Source organism: Equus przewalskii, chromosome 15 (genome assembly GCF_037783145.1).
Source record: "Equus przewalskii isolate Varuska chromosome 15, EquPr2, whole genome shotgun sequence".
In the NCBI taxonomy this organism is placed as follows: domain Eukaryota; kingdom Metazoa; phylum Chordata; class Mammalia; order Perissodactyla; family Equidae; genus Equus; species Equus przewalskii.
The window spans coordinates 39,221,599-39,240,491 of record NC_091845.1 but is presented as its reverse complement, the minus strand read 5'-3'; the positions used below and the strand labels follow the sequence as shown (position 1 = coordinate 39,240,491).

Genomic DNA, 18,893 nt, shown 5'->3' with positions numbered 1-18,893 from the left:
TTACACAAGTCTTGGCCTCCTTCAATTAACAAAACGTACACAATCAACCTATTTTCTGAGTATTATAAATTAACATTGCCTCTTTAGAAGCAAAAATCAAAAGCAGGTGAATCCTATGTAAATTAATTTTCCAACATTTTATTATAAAAATTTTCAAACACAGCAAAGTTAAAAGAATTTTACAGTGAACATCCATATCCCTACCACCAAGACTACCTTAACAATTTGAATGACTTGCTTTATCAAATTACATTTCCTTTTTAATACAGGCATTACAGAGGAATTACAGGCTGAAAGGCAACTGTCAGAAAATCAATGGCTTCAAAAAAACAGGCTGAAGTCATCAGATGAAGGAAATTAATAATATTAGGAAATCCCTCTGACATTTTTGCCAGAAATGAATTAGTATTAATTTACTCTCTAAAGTCAGAATGGACTCTGATCTACCCCTTACTCTTGGTGAGTGATTCTAGTTGTTTACTTGTTCACTATCAGATCACATCATTCTCCTGCTAAAAAACATCTAATGATTTTCATCTCAGAACAAACTCAAAGAACTTCCCAAGTCCTAAAGGCCCTACTAGATCTGGTCCCTGCCTCCTCTCTAATTTCATTTTACCTCCCACTTTTCCCTTCACTCCATTCCACCCTAAATTTATTTCATTGGCTGCTTATGTTCTCTACTTTCCCTTCACTTGAATATTAAGATACTACCATAAATATGCTTAATCATATTTACTTTACCAACCCGCTTCAAAAAAAAAAAAAGCTCAGTTTGGTACAAACTGCAAACCAGCTGCAATTTAACAGAGTGTATCTCAAATTCTGATGATTATTAGCTATAAAAATGTATTCAGAATCATCTGGAGGAAACACCAATAAACTCCAACCAACACCCAGAACGAGCAGCTTCAATGTCTATCTGATTTTCAGTCACATGTCTATTATAATTATAAGTATACAAGGTCTTATTACAACAGCACCACAGATTAAAAATGAGTCACTTGACATAGAAACACTTGAAATAGGAATTTTACAGTAATTACTAACTTTAAACTGTCTTGAAAATTTTATTAATTTCACAAATACTTCACAGTGAGCATGGCCCCAAAGAGCAGAGTATAGTAAGACACATTAAGACAAGTTTAAAATTTAGTTACATTAACGTGTAGGTGCAGGCAAACTGAGTTCCACTGGTCGGTGCACAAAGGGATAAACTAACTGGTAACAGAGGATGAAACACTCGGAGGGACCCTTTAAAACTATTCACTAAAACGATTCATTTGTCTACGTCAACCAACTGGTAAAGGACTATCCAGTCAGAGTGCTGTGAAAGCTAAAGAACTGAAATTTGTTTGGAAAAACAAATTTTTCAGATTTTCCCTATATATATATATATAATCAGCAAGATATAAAACAAGAAAACACGAATACATTGTAAGTCCTGAATTTTAGCTGACTCTAAGCAAGCCGCTTCGGAGTACATGGAAAATATAGAGAAAACAGTTCTGGCCTGCACTTGACTAGACATATGACCTTGGGAAATTTACTTAAGTCTCAGGGACTCAGTTTCCTCATCTGCAAATGGGGTTGGACTCTATGTTCTGAAGATTCCCTTCAAGTCTAAAACTCTGGATCTATGAAGACATCGGTGGATTCCTACTCTCGCCTTCCCTCCAGTACAGATGTTTATGAGAACAGAGATTATAAGTCTGACACTAGACTTTGACTCAAAGCAAGTTCCATCTTATATATATTTTGTTATGTCCCCAAGAGCCACCAGTGCTCTACAAAAGTACACACATCTACTCTCAAAGCAATTTACCAAAAGAGATCCTTCAATAAGTTATCCTTTATAATTAAGAACTAGTCTTGTATTTTCAGTCCAAACAATGTCACTTGTGCCAAATGCTGAAAAGAGTCTCTCTTCCAATTTTGCCATGTCTAAAGTGACAGTCATGCAATGGTACACATTACACATTTGGGTGTGTGACACTAAGCGGTTGAAAAAGTCTCACCATACACATCTTAAAAATTTTTTAAAGTACTTTTTCCCCTTCAACTCTGGCAGGGAGGAACATAATCTGATTATGTACACACCTGCAAGAAACATTTACTTCAAAAGACTGTCTTAAACACAAAAAGAACCAAACGAGTCACCAACAGAGGTAAAAATTTTAAATCAAGACCACTAAAAAAACACAAGTGGAACCAACTCTGAGGTAAAAGGGATGCCAAATTTACACCATAAACTACTAGACATGGTTTTGACCAAATCAATTTGAGTGCAAATAGTGCTATTTAATGAAGACGACCTGTAACTGGATCCAATCGGTAACTAAGAACAGATGTTTAGGTGATTCTTAATTACGGTAGAAACTTAGACTAAGCAAAACTGCAAATTAATACTCTATTTTGATGCAATATAGTTTAAATCATGAAAAATGTTCTTTTCAATGAAAAAGCCCCTTTTTTTCAATACCGAAGAATCCCAACCCCCTAAGATTTCAACACTATCTTTTACTTACACAATCTCCAAGAACACTGCATTAAAAAGAAAATCCACCCAAAACATAACTGGACTTCACCCAGTATAAAACGGTGATTCATGCTTCATATTAAACGTAAAAGCCAAAATGGAGTTGTAAAGAGTTTCTTTCCCATTTCAACTCCGGAGCCACGCGCGCTTCGCAGCGGCCGGTTGCGCGGCGCGGTCGCGGGGCCTGGCTCGGAGCCCCCGCCCTGCCCGGCGCGGCCGTGAGAGAGGAAGCGCCGGGGACCGCGGGCGGGCGGCTTGGGCTCCAGCAGGCCTGGCCGGGCGGGGGAAGGGGCGCGGGAGGCCGCGGGGCGCGCTTCCGGGGACTGCGCGGGCGGGGCTGCCGCTTTGGGGCGCGGGGCCCGGGCCGGGAGTCAGGGTCAGGGGCCAGGGGCGGCCGGCCGAGAGCAGCAGGTGGGGCGCGGCCGCGGCGGGCGGGCGGGCGGCCGGAAGAGTACCGGGCGGGCGGGCCACGGGCGCCGCGGCGCCAGGAGGGAACCCTCTCGCTCACCTCAGGCGACGACTCCGAGTCCCACTTCTCCGCACTGAGAACGCCTGTCCGCGAGTCGCAAGCTCGGAGAGAACGGCCGGTGCTGAGGAAGCGACGGCGGACCAACGAGAGAATCGACGGAGGACAGCGGGCGGCGGGCGGGGAGCTCTAGAGAGCGAGGGCGGGCGGCGGCGGGAGGGCGGGGAGCGACGTGCGCGCCCCCGCGTGCCCAACGGGCTCGAGCCGGCCCCTGTCGCGGCCCCGCGCACGCGCGCGCACTCACAGCTCAGCCACGATTGCTCAGGAACGCGTCCACGCCCTAAAAGCAAGGCGCTTAACCAATCATTACAGCCGCGTGGGGCATCACGGGAGTTCGAGGGCTATAAAAGACCTGGTTGCTATTTTATGCTTCTCGAGTCACTCATCCTATAAGTGGGGTTGGGCTAGCTGCGCGTGCGCGGTTTTAATACTCCTCCCCAAACTGCCAACACTTCGCGCAAGCGAGGTAGCTTCGCGGTCCCTGGGTTTACGCGTGCGCACTAACTGGCCTGGCCCGGACGACCAGAGGCCTGCGCAGTGTGTACTTCACTGACAGCCCCCCGGGTGAGGCGCGGGCCACTCATGGCGGAACCTTGGTCTGGGCAGTCATTGCAGGCTTTGCCGGCCACAGTGCTGGGCGCGCTGGGTGCCCTGGGTAGCGAGTTCCTGCGGGAGTGGGAGGCACAGGACATGCGCGTGACCCTCTTCAAGCTGCTGCTGCTGTGGTTGGTATTAAGTCTCCTGGGCATCCAGCTGGCGTGGGGGTTCTACGGGAGCACTGTGACCGGGCTGTATCACCGCCCAGGTGAGGCTCCCTAACAACCTCCGTGGGCCGGCCGCCCCCACCCCTACCGGACTGTACCACTGGGCTCCCCAGAACCCCCCCTAGACTACCACTGGTCCTCTAAGAACCTGATCACAACTTAACGCTGTACCCATGCCAACATACCATTTCATGCCAGAAAACCCACCAGTCCACCCATCACATTACAACTGTTCTTTGAACCCCCATCCGACAATACCACTAGTCCCTTAGGGGCCCCACCAGACTCCACGAAACAGTACCACTGGCCTCTAACCTGACCTGGGCTGATGCCTGCTCAGATCCCCACCCCCAGCCTGCTGCAGCTCTGGATGTGTTCCCGCCCCCAGGTCTGGGCAACCAGAACGGATCCACATCTGATGGCTCCACGCATTTCCCTTCTTGGTGAGTAAATCTGTTCCCTTCTCAACCCCATGCTTGACAGGCTGAGGACTCTCCTGTGTTGGGAAAGTGGACAGGGATGGGGGAAGGGAGTTCTCAGGATAGGAGTCCACCAGCTTAGCGGCCTTTGCAGCAAGCTCCAAGGTCTGCAAGTAGAGATCAGGGTTCCAGTGACACCGATGTCTGAACAGCCCATCAGTATGCTCATCAGCAACCTGTGGGGTGGGTGGTGTTATTGTCACAATTTCAGAGATGAAGTGGCAAGTCTGCTGGATTCCACTTCACTGCAAGCACCTCAGTTGGAAAGGCAGGAACCTCTGTCCTTAGTGCACTAACTAGCTTCATCAGAGTCAGCCTCCTCATCTGTAAAACACGAACTCACTAATCAGGACATTCATTCAGCTAATCTCTGAGCTTCTACCACATGGCAGGGGCCACACTAGGTCCAGAGGACGAGGACAAGGTCAACCCAGGCTCTGCTTACAGGGAGAGCTAGAGATTTAAAAGGGGAGGACAGGGGCTGGCCTGGTGGCGCAGCGGTTAAGTGTGCACGTTCTGCTTTGGCAGCCCAGGGTTCACCGGTTCGGATCCCAAGTGCAGACATGGCACCAATTGGCAAGCCATGCTGTGGTAGGCATCCCACATATAAAGTAGAGGAAGATGGGCACCGATGTGAGCTCAGGGCCAGTCTTCCCCAGCAAAAAGAGGAGGATTGGCGGCAGATGTTAACTCAGGGCTAATCTTCCTCAAAAAAAATAAATAAAATAAAAATAAAAAAATAAAAGGAGAGGGCAGCAGTGCAGGGCCAAGGGCAGTCAGAGGTTTCTCCCAAGACAGACGCCTAAGCTGAGGGCAAAGACTAGGTGGGTGGTAAAGTGTACCAGGCAAAGAGAATGGATAGAAGAAGGCTCAGAGGCAAGAACGAGGGTGACATATTAGAAGGATAGACAAGGCTGGAGCTCAAACATGAAGGCATGGAGGGAACTGGAACGTCCCATCCCAAGTCTCAGGGAGCTACTGAAGGACTCAGCAAGGCCATGGCGTAATCTAATTTGCCTTTACAACTGCCCACTTCATGGCAAGTAAGGGGTTCAACAGAGGGCAAGAGGCCAGTTAGGAGGCCTCCTACTGCCCAGGTTCCTGTCCTGGGCAACTCGGGAAGGATGGGAGCACCACCATAAGGTGGGAAACCAGGAGGAAGAATGAGTCTGCAGGGGCAAGGTGGTGGGCCCAGTGTGGGCTGTGGGAGCTCAGCAGAGAGGTCTAGATTGTAGTATGGCCTTACTGAGCCCAGCTCAGCCCTCAAAGAGGGGCTAGAGAGAGCCAATCTCAGAGACTTGTGCTGCCCATGGAATAACCCCTCTCTTCTCTCCATTTTTAGGGAAACAGGAGCAAACGAACCTCTCAAAACCCACAGAGAATAAGGGAAGGCAACAGAGGGGCCTCCAGGGACATCACCGGGTCTGCTGGCTCCCACACTGGGTTCTGTTGCTGCTCAGACCCCACAGACAACTGCAGGGGGGAGGAGGTTGGGGGCAGGGAGTACCACAGTGCTTGGAGGGCTGGGCCTCCATTGCCCTTGGCCTTGCCTCCAGCAGCCCCAGGCATTGGGCCAGTAAAGAATTTGTCTCTACCCTGATCTAGGTGCCTTAAGGAGAGAACGCATGCTTCTCCTCTCTCAGGGGTCAGCTCAGGAGAAGCCTCTGAGTTTGGGAGGCCAACAGTCCATTTTCTGTCTTGGCTTTTTCCTGTCCTTCCCATCCCCCTGAGATGTGACCCCATAGAAATTTGTCCTTCTGAGAGGAAACCTGAGGTTGACCAGCTCTGGGATTTGTAAGGGAAGTCTGTCTTCTAAGCCCTGAGTTTCCTGAATTTCTTTGGTTTTGCCTTGTTGGCAGGGAGCAAGGGACTCCTGGCCTGGACACAGCCTTGTACTCTGTGGTTACCTAGCTAACCATTCAAGTATAAGGGAGGGGGTAGCTGACACCATCCAGACATGGAGGCACCAAACACCCACCTCCCTGGCCCATCCAGAGCTCTCCAGGTGTGAGCCAGGCTATGGAAATTGTCTTTTCCTGAGCATTGTACTCATATTCCTCTCAATTCTTGGAGGGAAGTTAGGTACCTGAAAGAGGCTGAGCCCCAGGGGGGAACTCCCACCCCCCCTGCCTAAGTGTCCATGGGGTTGTGGGTCTGTACCCTGCCCCCTCACAGGGAGGTACTAAGCAGTTAGTGCAGAGTGGCCCCACTGTGCCCTGCAGCCTCATCACTTCCTATCTTGACCTGTAACCACAGGAGCTTCATCCTAAGAGCCCACAGGCTCAGCTCCTCCCCACTATCACCATTTCAGCCCCCAAGAACCTCAACAGAGAAGAGCCACAGGCTAGGCAGGCCTGCCATGTCCACAGTGGGCTAGGGAGCTTCCAAATGTGCGGGTGGCAAACACCAATTCCTGAAAGTAGTGTGGCTCTGCCTCTTTTCCTGATGGCTGTACTTCTGCCTACTTCTGCTGGGCCACCAGCTACCTCAGTGTCCCACTGCCTGCTTCCTTCCATTAGATGTCACATCTGGCAGCCTTTGCCTAAGCCATCTTCGGCAGCAGAGGTGCACTGGAAGTAGGACTACACTGAGCTCATGCACATGTGCCTACTCTGGTGATATCTTCTGGCTGATAGGATGATGGTTTTGCAGCCCCAGGCCTACCCACTGACACACCACACACAGAATCAGGGTCTCACATTTCACCCTAGGCTTAACTGATGATGTGGCTTATTAAACATGGAAGTGCATCAGTTGTGTGATTATTCAGACAGAACAAGGGTGTGCATACACAGGGAAGACTGGAGAGGGAACACACTGGGGTTATTGCCCCTCAGCACCCAAAATGCAATGACTTGCAGAGATGGAGAGGTGTTGCCATATCCCTGGGAGGAGTGGTGGTGGGTGCCAACAGGAGCGCTATCCCTGTTAGTTCTTATAGACCTGCCCCCTCAAGGGAAACCCACTCTGAGCCTATCTGAGAAGCCAGGAAGGCAGGCATTGGGCTGGCACCCTAGTAACTCTGTGGACAGAGGACAATGAAGCTAGAGATTCTGAGAAGCAAGAAGGAAGGAAGCTTGTTTAATGTTTTTTAGGAGTCAGTGGAGTCCAGTAATGGGCCCTTGGGGTGAAGGTCAGCCCAGGTTAAGGCAAGTCCAAGAAGAGGCCCAGGCTGCCCTACAACAGCCCTGGGGCTCAGAACAGGTGGTGAGTCTGGCATGATTTGCTACTGGGCAGGAGGCTGGGCCACCTTGGGAATGTGGAAGAGTGAGTCCATGCCCCCTCAGCCATCCCCAAGTTTACACATGGCACAGCAACACTACTGGGCCAACCCTCTGTGAGTCAGGAATCATTCCTGCCCAGGGAGAGGCAGCAGTATGTATTTATGGAAGGTAAACTGGAGAAGGTGGCCAGCACTGCCCAAGGTAATAACCCTTTGCAGTGTGAGGAACTGTGGTAAGTTGGGTAGGCTTTATCTTCCCCCTAAAGGTGAGCCTTTCTCCCAGCCAGCACCTGGCAGAGTGGAAGGGATAGATGTCAGAACTGATGCTTCTCAGCTCTCCAGCAGCCAAGAGTGGGGTCAGTGGGAGTGTGGGCTGAAACAGGATTTTGGGTGAGCTGGTATGTCATTCCAAAATGAGGTCTTCAAGTTGGAGTGGCACAGGATGAGGGAGGAATAGGTGGTGTGGCCCCCCTCAACCAGACAACCAGAACCAGCCTCCACCCTAGCCATCTGCTCCCACTGTGTTCTGCCTCAGCTTCCTGACTAACACCTTGTAGAGTGCCTTCCAGAGCAAAGCTCCTGGAGGGGAGGGCACTACCCCAAGCCATCCTCACTTGAGGATGTAGTAGTTTGTAGGCACAAAGGGCATCTTGCTGACCACAGCCATCTGCTGCTTCTGCCGCACCTCTACCAGCAGCGGGGTACCTGGCCGACTATACTCACAGGGCACATAACCCATCGCCACATTTTTCTTCAGGCAGGGTGAGGGGCAGCCACTGGTCACAGTACCTGTCCGGGCAGAGGCCATGCATCAGCACCACCCTGTCAGTCCAGTGCCCACACCCTCCTGGGGATAGGAGGAGGGCTTCCCAACTTCCCTGATTCACCTACCAATCACAGTGCCCTCTGTACTCAGGATAGGGCTGTGTGCCCGCATAGGAGCCCCCTCACACATTAATCCCACACGCCTCCGCTGCACCTTGCCCTTCAGCTGGGGAACAATGACTGTGGCTCCAGGGAAGTCCATGGCAGCTCGGCGACGCTTTCCTGGAGCATGACACACCAGACTTAAGACACAGTCCAAGGACCCCAAGTAACATCCATCTAGTATTGAGGCCCCTTTGCCCAGGCTCCCCCAGGCCCCATTCCTGCCCTGCAGTGCAGTCAGCCACCCACCCACCTCCTGCCCTCTGGTCTTGCAGGCCACGCTGCCCACCTCAGCCTGCTGAAGGTCCTCAGCATCTAATAGTCAAAGCCACAGTGGTCCCATCAGGGAATGGAATCTCAGGGAAGCTGAGTCACTTGCTTCAGGCTATACAACCTTGGGAGCAGTCATGGGCTAGCTGATCTCATTAAGGGCCACTCCAGCCTTCAGGATCCCTGAGTGCTAGCCCAACTCACCTAATGTCCAACTGAGGCTCCCTTCCACAGGTGTGGTGTGTTCATCGATGTCGTTCCCATACAGGCAGAGGCCTGCCTCCAGGCGCAGGCTGTCCCGGGCTGCCAGCCCTGCCAGCTTCACCTCCGGGTTTTCCAGCAGAGCTGTTGCCAGGCGGACTGCCCCCACTGCTGGCACCGAGATCTGCATGGGACAGCAGAGAACAAGTGGGCAGCTGGCCCCAGAGTCCTGTGCCCTGCAACATCCTGCACCCACTTCTTGACATACCTCCACACCATCCTCTCCTGTGTAGCCACAGCGGGTCACGCGGCAGCCAGACACACCAAACACTTCCATCACAGCACTGGTCATGAAGGGCAGTTTCTTCAGGTCATCTGCCACGCCAGCCTGTAGCACCTGGGCCGCAGTGGGGCCTGGGCCCAGGGAGCCAGTGACCAAGTGTCCAGGGCCCAGGGCCCCTTAAAGCTAGTCCATAGCCATTACTCAGGGACCAGAACAAGCCCTGAGCAAGACCTACTCTGCAGGTGGGAGAAGATGCTCTCGCCCACAGCCCATGGAGCCTTATGGCAGGTAGAGGGAGGGTATGATACCAAACTTCGAATTATGGCACACAAATATCACATCATCCACACCCTCCTGGTACGGCCTCTGTTAAGCAGTAGAGGAAGCCAGGAAGGCAAAGGTCAGTTCCAACTCCAGCCTAGCTTGCTCACCTTGCAGGGCTAGCAGGGCATTATCCACCACTTCCAGACCCACATCACTGCCGATGTTCTGAAGTTCTCTGACCTTGTCCTGAAAAGAAAGAAATCACAATAGCTTCTGGGACCAGTTACTGAGTACCTACCATGGGCCAGGTGCTGCAGAGCTGGGCATAGTAGGCTGGTTCCCAACTTACAAGGCCACATAACTACTAAGTGGTAGGGATGACCAAGTCCAGGTCTGCCAGCTCTAACACCAGGCTCCAGCCCTCTATCCTCACCAGAGGATGCTCACTTAGGCATCAGCTTCACTTCCCCACCTCCTCCAAACTGAAACCTGGCGTGCTCCAGGGAGGGCCCACACTGGCTTGCTATTCAATCACTCAAAGAGCCATTGTATGAGCCCATCATCCATGCCAGCTACATCCTGGACAACAAGGATGCTGCTCTGTGAACAAGGAAGATAGAGTACCTAGAACATAGAGGGACTGTACCTGCATGAGGGCCAAGTCCTTGTCCCAGCAGCCAGCATTGGACACCACATACAGGTGCCCCTCAGAGGTGTTGGTCACAATCAAGTCATCTAAGATGCCTCCAGCCTCATTGGTAAACAGCGACAGTGTCCCCTAGCACCAAAGTAGAGTATCTTTGCCTCCAGGTCCAGGAGGCCAAGGTCAAATGTGAGTCAGACACACCCCTGGCCCACTCAGCCACCACAAATTCATGAAGCCTCTTGCACAGGGCTGAGGGGGGTACAAGGTGCAAGGCTGGGTCAGCCCAGGCTCTTGCCTAAGCCCAAGGTTTTTTTGCTTGTTGTTTATTTTTTGTTGTTTTTTGGTTTTTGTGGGGGTTTTTTGAGGAGGATTAGCCCTGAGCTAACATATGTGCCCATCTTCCTCTACTTTATACGTGGGACGCCTACCACAGCATGGCTTTTGCCAAGCAGCGGGATCCAAACCAGTAAACTCTGGGCCGCTGAGAAGCAGAACGTGCGAACTTAACTGCTGCATCACCGGGCTGGCCCCAAGCCCAGGGTTTTTGATCCTCATGCACTGAGAAAGTTTTCACCCCTTCCCTACCTTGGAGGACCTCCCTGATCTAGTGGGGCCTCTGCACCCCACCCCACTCAGAGCTGAGAGCCCTATCTCACACTTAGTCCATGATACCTAGGACCTCCTGTTTCACCCCACCCAGACCTGGGACAACTCAGCCCATGCCCCAAACCCCAGGACAGAAGTTTCAAAGTCCATCTTGATGATCCCATGTGCTCCACAGCAATGCCCCAAAATACTGTGAGGCTGGCCTCAGCCTCCCCACTGGATGGACGAAGAGCCTGAGGTTGAGAGGTCACATGAATCACCTGGGGATTTTATTTAAATGTAGGTTCTGATTCAGCAGGTCTGGGGCAGGGTCTGAGAGCATATTCCTAATGAGCTCCTAGGTGATGATGAGGCTGCTGATTTAGGGACTACACTTTGAATTGCGAGGGATTAGGGAGTATGGAAGGTCACAGAATAGGACATGAACCTGGGTTTCTGGCCTCCCAGCCTTATGTGGTGAGGATGGAATAGGCCCCTCCCTGAATGGCTGGGTGTCTGGACAGGACTCAGGGACTCCGTCCCCCAAGACTGCAAGCCCTGAGAAGCTGTGTCTGTCCATCTCTGTGCCCCCAAGCCCGAAGTAGGGACTCAGCCCGTTTGCTGGCTCCTGACTAAGAACACCCATTGAGCAGAAATAAGAGAAGAGAGACCCACCTGATTTGGCCTTAGCTCTGCAATATCTCCAACCACTAGACTCTCCATCAGCCTTACCCGGTCACAACCAAAGATCTTGGTCTGGGAAAGAGATCAAAAGCCTCAGGCCACTGCAACAGCTGTAATCTGGAAGGCCACTAGGCAAGGAGGCACCCTCCCTGCCATCCACAGCACAGTCCAATCCAGTTGAAATGCCTGACTCGTTTTTGGGTTCTGCAGGTGGCAGAGGCCCCACTTTTTGATTCCCCCACATCCGCCAATGCAAGAGGGCTGCAATAGGGGAGGTTAGGGAAGTTGAAAGGGCCCAGTACCTTCCTGAAATACCCCCTTTTCCAAACCAATACCCAGGTCAGTGGATGAGAATGGGTGCCCTGGAAATCCCAGGACATTAAGGCACACTACTGGTGGGAGGAGGCTGGAGAGATTAGAGAGATGATCAGGAAACCCACTGAATTAGCTTGCTGGAGGCCATAGTCTGTGACACCCCTGAGACTTCCAAGTCTTCTGAGAGGGCTGCCCTTGAAATCCAGCTCCCAGCAAACAAAGCCAAGGGTTGTACCAGTGTGGACTGGGAGGAAGCCTTGGTCTGGCGGCCAGCGCGCTCCCCTGGCTCACCTGCAGCATGTGGGACACGTCAAAGAGTGAGCAGTGCTGACGTGTGTGCAGGTGTGAGTCAACGTGGCTGTCCCGGTACTGCACAGGCAGACTCCAGCCCGCGAATGCCACCATCTTCCCGCCATGGGCCAGGTGGAAGTCATACAGTGGTGTCCTTCGGAGCACATCCTGCAGGCGGCCGGGTTCAGCGCTACCAGGGCCCCAGTCCCCAGCCCCCTACCTCCCCCACCTTCCAAGATTGGCACAACGCCCCAGTACCCTCTGTCCCACCTGTGTGCAACTGAGCGGACGGCCCAGGGTGGAGGGGAACGCCTGCAGACGCAAGCCCAGGCGGGCCACCATGCTCACTGCCCGCTGCATTGTTGCCCACGACTGGTGCAGCCGGCGCACAGAGGCCACCACTCTGCCAGGCACGCTGGGAGATGTAGTCCGGGCCCTGCTTGGACAGGTCTCTCTCCCACAAGGGGGATCAGAAGAGGGGGCGGGAAGCCCCAAGGGCAGGCGGGGCTTTAGAACACAAGGTGCAGTAACTCCAAACTGCAGGGAAACAGCCCCGGGCGCTTCCAGCTGATCAGGGCAGATTGGGCCAGGAGCCAGTTACACTGCTCAGAATCAGAGCTGGGGGCTAGACTTCCCCCTGCAGACTGCCCTGCCTCCAAAGGGTCAAAGTTCTGCAAAGGGCTGAAAGGCCTGAATTGCACATTCAGGACATCAAGAATATAAGGTCAAATGGGGGGAGGGGGAAGGGTGGAAAGGACACAGGAGGGTGGAGCCAGCCACAGTAACCTGGACTCCTGTGAGGGTCTCCAGTTCTCCCACTGGGCACACACAAGCAGCCAGCACAGTCATGCATTCCACAAGTATTTATTCATCTTGCTGCACACTGGGCCTTGTGCTGGGTGCTGAAAAAACAGCTGTGAATGAAGCACAGTCCCTGCCATCCCAGGGACCTCCCCCCAACATATACACACACACACTGAGGGCCACTACTCCCTGAGCACAGGACTATGGTCATTACCCTCTTAGCAAAAGCTGAATGGGGCTAAGTAAATGATGCTGCTGGCAAAGATACCACCTGGAAGAACTCTGATGGGTGAGAGTAGAGAGCAGCCACCAAAAAATGGCTGACCTTCCCCCAGGAAGCTGTTGAGCCACACAAACGTCTGATTTTCCAGGTCCAATACACACTGCAGTACTGTAGCCCCCAGAGGCAAAGCCAGGAAAAACCAGAGAGAAACAGGATTTTCTCATAAGGAAGAGCAGCCTGCCTTATTCAGCAGCTGGTCTGGGATTGTAGAGCACCTAAGCCTTTTAAAAAACACCAATGAGAACCCTCACCGGGACCCACCCCCCACTAAAGTTGATCCCTCATCACACTATCGTACTGAGCATGACTCTTGGAAGGAAGCAGCAGGGAGAAGAGACAATGATGTGTTTTGGACTGTGTCAGATGCACACTCCAGGAGCCAGCTCAGGGACTGAGGGACTCAGGCTGCCCAAACCCGGAGCTTTGATCCCTAAGCAGGCAACAGAAGAGTTGATACAGGAAATGTTTTTGTGGGCATAACACAAAGGGAAAGAAGACCACTAGGGGGTGCAAGAGGAAGAAATGGGGCTCTTGTTTCTCCTTCAAGCTTCCAAACTACAAGAGTGCCACAGCTATAGCAGCCTTCCAAGGCTACATAGACTAGATTCTAGTAGGTCACCCCAGCCCACTGCACTCCGGGTGAGAAACAGGCAGATGACAGGAGTGTGCATGTTGGCAGGAGAGGTAGATGGTACATGGGGATTCTTAGTAAGTAGAACTGGTGTGTTTTTAGGGTAGACTTTCAGGTTGCAGTCAGGTGAGGACAGAGGACACTCCCACCAGGACCTCATGCTGAAGCAATACAGTCAACCTCCAAGAATCTTGAATCTGTGAACGTGGCCCAGACAGAATGGGCATGCAGGCAACACTTGGAATGCAGAAGGAAAGGACTTCAGCCTCTGACGGCCCAAACCAGGCCTGAGTGGGCATGGAAGGCCAATGTCTTGGCTAAGAGCCATGGCTCAAGTGTAGGACAGCAAGTTCAGGTCATAACAGCCATCCACCTGCAACACAAAAGACCATCAGATCTGACCTGCTCAGAGCAACAGGAGCAAAGCAGAGGGAAGTGATCACTCACATCAAAGCGGCCGATCCTTGTGGAGGTGTGACTGGCCCGGATCATCTCTGTCAGCGCCCACATCTGCTGCACCTCAGAGGATACCCTGCTGGGGTCTGGGAGACCCTGATCCAGAAGGAGGAGTCAGTGGCCATGGGTCTCTCCTTAGCAGTGCCCTCAGAGCTCCAGAGAGGCCAAGTTGGGTACAGGACCCCCCAGCTAAGACCAGTAACATTCCTAGATGACTTGTGAAACATGATGTTGAGGACTGATGTGCAGTAGGCGGCCTAGCCCCACAGAGAGATGCCTCAAATCCCCTGGAGCACCCAGGAGGAAGATGGCATAGAGTGAACGAAGGGCCCTGGGTCCAGCCCCATATTCTTGCATAAAGGAGACCAACCACCTAGGCCAGTGCTGGACACAAGAGCTATTCACACATGGTTCTTACCCAGGGTAAGGGCTTACCTCAAGGAGTGGAACAGGCTGCTCACAAGGCACTGGGTGGGAAAGCCACTTGGGGAAGGTCATGGAGGGGCTCTGCAAAGCAAAGGCATACTGTCCCGAGGGATGCAGAGTGGGACAGCCCTGGGACCAGATTCCAAGGTCCTAGGAGCAGAGACCCTGAGCCTCAGACACTGGGAAAACTCTGTTCAGGGGTCCACAGAGGCCCAAGGGGCAGTCAGACTAACTAAGTACTTCTGCTATGCAGAAAGAGGCTCCGGGAACACAAGGAACAGGAGTATCTCCCAGCATTTGAAGGCTCCAGCTCTGAAAGAGGCAGGTGGCTCCAAAGATCAGGGGATATGGGGACTTGGCCTCACCTCTAATCATGAGCTTTCAGCATTCCCACCTGGCTAACTTCCATGAAGTCCTCCTTCTGAATCTCACCATCCTTACCCATCCACTCCCATCCCCACCCCAACCCCCAGCTCTCCCAGCTATAGCTAGGAGCCTCCTGGGGAAAGGATCAACCAATAGCTCTGAACTAGTCACTTACCTTGGGTCCTTGCTGGTAGATCTGCAGCTCCTCCACTGTGAAAGACAGCCACAGTGGCGATGGCTGTCGCAGAATCAGGCGCAGCTCCAGTACTCTGGCCATATCACACAGCATCTAACACATACACACACACATACACAAAGACACAAGGACCCAGGGAGGCCCCAGCTCACTGCCCAGGAGTTTCCTAATCAGCAATGAGCCAAGATGCTGCCTCCCCAGGCCCTTGAGAAGGAAAGAGCAATGGTCCCTCCAAGGCATTTGCCAAAGAGCTACAGCCCAGGCCACCCTTGCCCCGCCTCTTGCTTTTTGGTATCCTGGCCAATCCCCAGGCCCCCTAAGAGCCCTCATCTGGGTTGCCCCGGCCATGCTGAGTCCCAGCTGACCTGGTGCTTGAACAGCGATACATACTCCTGGGCTCCCTCCTCACTGTGTGGATCAGGCATCAGGCAGTAGTCCCGCAGGCAGGTTACCCACTTGGCCGGTGTGTGCATCGAGGTGTGCTGGCGAACACGGATGCTCAGAAAGGCTGTGTAGTAATTCTTAAACATGATCTCCTGCAACTAGAGCGCACACAACCCACCACGACAAATCAGAACCAGTCCCAGGGCCTGAGAGGCTCAAAGGCACCATCTCCTCCTCCCCTTAGGAAGGTATTCTTCTACCAATCTAACAATTTCAACAAGCATCCACTGGGGCCCAAAGACAATTTTGCTTTCCTAGAAGAGCTCACAGTCTAAATGAACAGGTCGTGCAAATAAACCACGACCACAGATCTTGCCACATGTCTAACATGCTGCCAGAGGTCAGAGCTGTAACTCTAGAGGAGGAAGAAAGTGTACAGATGAGCCCTGAAGGAGGAAGAGTTCACCAAAGTGGACCAGGAAAGGTAAAGAATGTAAAAGTAGCATATACAAAGGAGCACCAAAAGGTGAGAGAATCTGGCACACCCCTGGAATACTAAGTGATTTGGCCTGGCTACAGTTCTCATCACTGGACACTCATCAGAATCACCTAAGGAAGTTTTTTAAAAAAATATAGGTGTATAGGCCCCCCCTCAGACACACTGAAACAGAATCTCCAGGGCTGGGCCCTTTAATGAAGTCGCTCAACTTATAGTAAGGAAAAGCTTGATGGAGAATCACATACTACAGGACAAAGTGCATGGAGCTGAGAAGAAGGCAGGGTGCAGACATAGAGTGGCCCTGAATGCCAGGCAACTAGAAAGTGGACTTTGCCCTCTGTGTTGAAGTCCTGCAGTGTCCATTCACTCTGCCAGCAGATGTGGAAGGCAACTGGAGAGTGGAAAATGAAGCCATTGGAGATCCTGTTGAAGGATGAGTTGAACCTGACCTCCAGCAAGGACTGTAGGAATGGGCAGGAGGCAGGTTTGGGGGTAAGTCATTGTCTAATGATCCCCAGCCAGTAGCCAGGGACAAAATGACCTCTCACTTCCATTTGGTTCAGAACTGTATTTCCAGCACCTAGCCTACTATTTTGGCACTTCCGTGCCAGCGCTGTCCTAGACATGGGGGAGAGATGTTGAAGAGAACAGGCCAGGGATGGCCTGGTGGCACAGCGGTTAAGTGCGCAAGTTCGCTTCCCCGGTGTGGGGTTCGCTGGTTCGGATCCCAGGTGCGGACATGACACCGCTTGGCAAGCCATGCTGTGGTAGGTGTCCCACATATAAAGTAGGGGAAGATGGGCACTATGTTAGCTCAGGGCCTGTCTTCCTCAGCAAAAAGAGGAGGATTGGCAGCAGTTAACTCAGGGCTAATCTTCCTCAGAAAAAAAAAAAAAAAGAACAGGCCAGGAAGCTGGATTCTAGTAAGTATGTGTTAACTAAAGGAATAAACAAATCCTTAACTGATTCGCCAGGGCGAAGATACTGCAGAGGCTTTCTGTAAAAGATTAAATGCCTCGGACACACCCCAGTTCCCAGGTCAGCCCCGCCCAGGAGCACCGGTCGCGCCCACTGGGCTTGCTCACCTCGAAGGGCGCGACGCTGGGGAAGGTGACATCGATGACCAGCACGCCAGGCCGGCCTTGGGAGGTCCGCACGTCGCCCACCTGCAGGGCCACGGTGCCTTTCACATGGCAGGGCACGGACACGCGGGACATGGTGCCAGCGACAGCGACCAAGCACAACTGCCGCTCCTGGCCTCGGACCACTGGTCCTTCCCGGTGTTCCCACCCGAGCTCCAAGAACTACAACTCCCGGGTGGACTCGCGCTAGGCCAGCCCAGCCAATCACCGATGATCAGGGCGGGCGGGGAGTCGGAAGTGCCTGCGGAAGTGCTGCTTCAGCCAATCACCGCGCGAGCCTTCGAGAGCCATCGCCGGCCAGGCCAGACACAGGGCACTCGTTCTGTATCCAAGCAGTCCTGAAGCTTCTGGGAGCTCCGAGACTTGCTCCGTTACTGCCTCTGTGCAGGGCGATCGTCAGTTAAAGCATATAAAGCCATGGGCAAAAATGAGCATACTGCCTGGCCGACATTAATTGCAAAAATAGATACTAACCCTTTTTTTTAAATGGGCAAAGAATTTGAACAGATAATTCACAAAAGAAGATAAATAGCCAATAAGCCCATGAAAAGATGCTTAACGTGATTATTCATCAGGGGAATAGAAATTAGAACCCACACACACCCATTAAACAGGCTAAAATTAAGACTGGAAGGATGTGGAGTGCCTGGAACTCTCATCCATTGATAATTTCCTGCCATTTTGAAAAACTGTTTGGCGTTTCTTTAAAAACTAAATTTATACCTGCAATATGATCCAGCCATTGCACTCCTGAGTGTTTAGCCAAGACAAATGAAAACATACCTCCACCCAAGAGCCTTATTCATAATAGCCAAAAATTGGAAATAACCCAAATGTCCAACAGATGAACAGATTAGCTAATTGTTGTATATCCATACAGTGGAATACTACTCAACAATAAAAAGAAATGAACAAATCCAAGTATGTATTAGCAGTTGAATGCATAAACAAAAGGTGGTCTGTGTATAATAAATATATAATTGTTCAGCCTTAAAAATGAATTGAATTCTGATACATACTTCAACGTGGATGAACATTGAAAATATTATCCTAAGTGAAAAAAGTCAGACATAAAAGGGCAAACATTGTACGCTTCCACTTATATGAAGTACCTAGAATAGGCAAATTCATAGAGACAGAAAGTAGAATCGAGGTTGCCAGGGGGCTGGGAGTAACAGGAAAGAAGAGTCCTTGACAGGTACAGATTTTTTGTTTAGGATGATGAAAAGAATTTTGGAAATACTGGTGATGGTTACACAACACTATGAATATACTTAATTCCACTGAATTATACACTTAAAATGAGTAAAATGGTAAATTTTAAGTTATATCTATTTTAGCACAATTTTTTTAAAAAAGGAGTGAACAACTAGTATACACACCACCACTGCCAGATCTCAAATGCACTATGTTAAGCAAAAGAAGTCAGACCCAAAACATGATACACTGTATGATTCCACTTACATAAAGTTCTACAAAGGTCAAAACTAATCTATAGTAATATAAATCAGAAGAGTTTTACCTGGGGCCAGAGGTGAAGGGAGGGGACTGACTGTGAAGTACAAGGAAATATTTTGGGCTGATGGAAACGTTCTATAACTTGATTGTGGTGCTAGTTATATTTGTCTAGACCTCTGTCAAAATTCATTAAGCTGAATTTTTTTTTTCCTCCCCGAAGGCCCAGTGCACGGTTGTATATCCTCGTTATA

The 18,893-nt window shown here is 51.3% G+C and overlaps 4 protein-coding genes across 8 annotated transcripts in view; 1 reads left to right on the top strand and 3 right to left on the bottom strand.

Annotated features, from left to right (window-relative positions):
• Positions 1-3,465, bottom strand: part of RHOA (ras homolog family member A) — a 55,655-nt gene extending 52,190 nt beyond the window's left edge. Inside the window, exon 1 of one of the 3 annotated variants that reach the window (XM_070575325.1) lies at positions 3,048-3,465. The gene's annotated coding sequence lies outside the window, so the exon portion shown is untranslated. Of the gene's footprint in view, positions 1-2,528; positions 2,919-3,047 lie in introns of those variants that run through there. The other 2 variants (XM_070575328.1, XM_070575327.1) reach the window with 2 other exon arrangements.
• Positions 3,434-7,058, top strand: TCTA (T cell leukemia translocation altered). Of its 2 annotated transcripts, none has more exons than XM_070575329.1 (3): positions 3,434-3,870; positions 4,170-4,272; positions 5,651-7,058. In XM_070575329.1, exons 1-3 carry the CDS (start codon positions 3,648-3,650, stop codon positions 5,691-5,693), a joined length of 369 nt encoding a protein of 122 aa, XP_070431430.1. In that variant the 5' UTR covers positions 3,434-3,647; the 3' UTR covers positions 5,694-7,058. The 2 variants fall into 2 exon arrangements, with proteins under 2 accessions (XP_070431430.1, XP_070431431.1); XM_070575330.1 differs by having other exon boundaries at positions 3,629-3,870; positions 4,218-4,272.
• Positions 7,059-7,359: 301 nt separating this feature from the next.
• On the bottom strand, positions 7,360-12,991 carry AMT (aminomethyltransferase). Of its 2 annotated transcripts, XM_008523976.2 has the most exons (9): positions 12,268-12,991; positions 11,998-12,165; positions 11,383-11,463; positions 10,123-10,254; positions 9,644-9,722; positions 9,198-9,343; positions 8,933-9,113; positions 8,423-8,578; positions 7,360-8,320 (listed from the first exon to the last, which is right to left on the bottom strand). In XM_008523976.2, the coding sequence occupies exons 1-9, from the start codon at positions 12,355-12,357 to the stop codon at positions 8,142-8,144; spliced, it is 1,212 nt and encodes a 403-aa protein (XP_008522198.1). In that variant the 5' UTR covers positions 12,358-12,991; the 3' UTR covers positions 7,360-8,141. The 2 variants fall into 2 exon arrangements, with proteins under 2 accessions (XP_008522198.1, XP_008522199.1); XM_008523977.2 differs by lacking the exon at positions 11,998-12,165 and having other exon boundaries at positions 12,268-12,603.
• On the bottom strand, positions 12,846-17,409 carry NICN1 (nicolin 1, tubulin polyglutamylase complex subunit). Its single transcript, XM_008523978.2, has 6 exons — positions 17,128-17,409; positions 15,525-15,701; positions 15,139-15,252; positions 14,607-14,678; positions 14,163-14,267; positions 12,846-14,088 (listed from the first exon to the last, which is right to left on the bottom strand). The coding sequence occupies exons 1-6, from the start codon at positions 17,257-17,259 to the stop codon at positions 14,047-14,049; spliced, it is 642 nt and encodes a 213-aa protein (XP_008522200.1). The 5' UTR covers positions 17,260-17,409; the 3' UTR covers positions 12,846-14,046.
• Between the last annotated feature and the right edge of the window lie 1,484 nt (positions 17,410-18,893).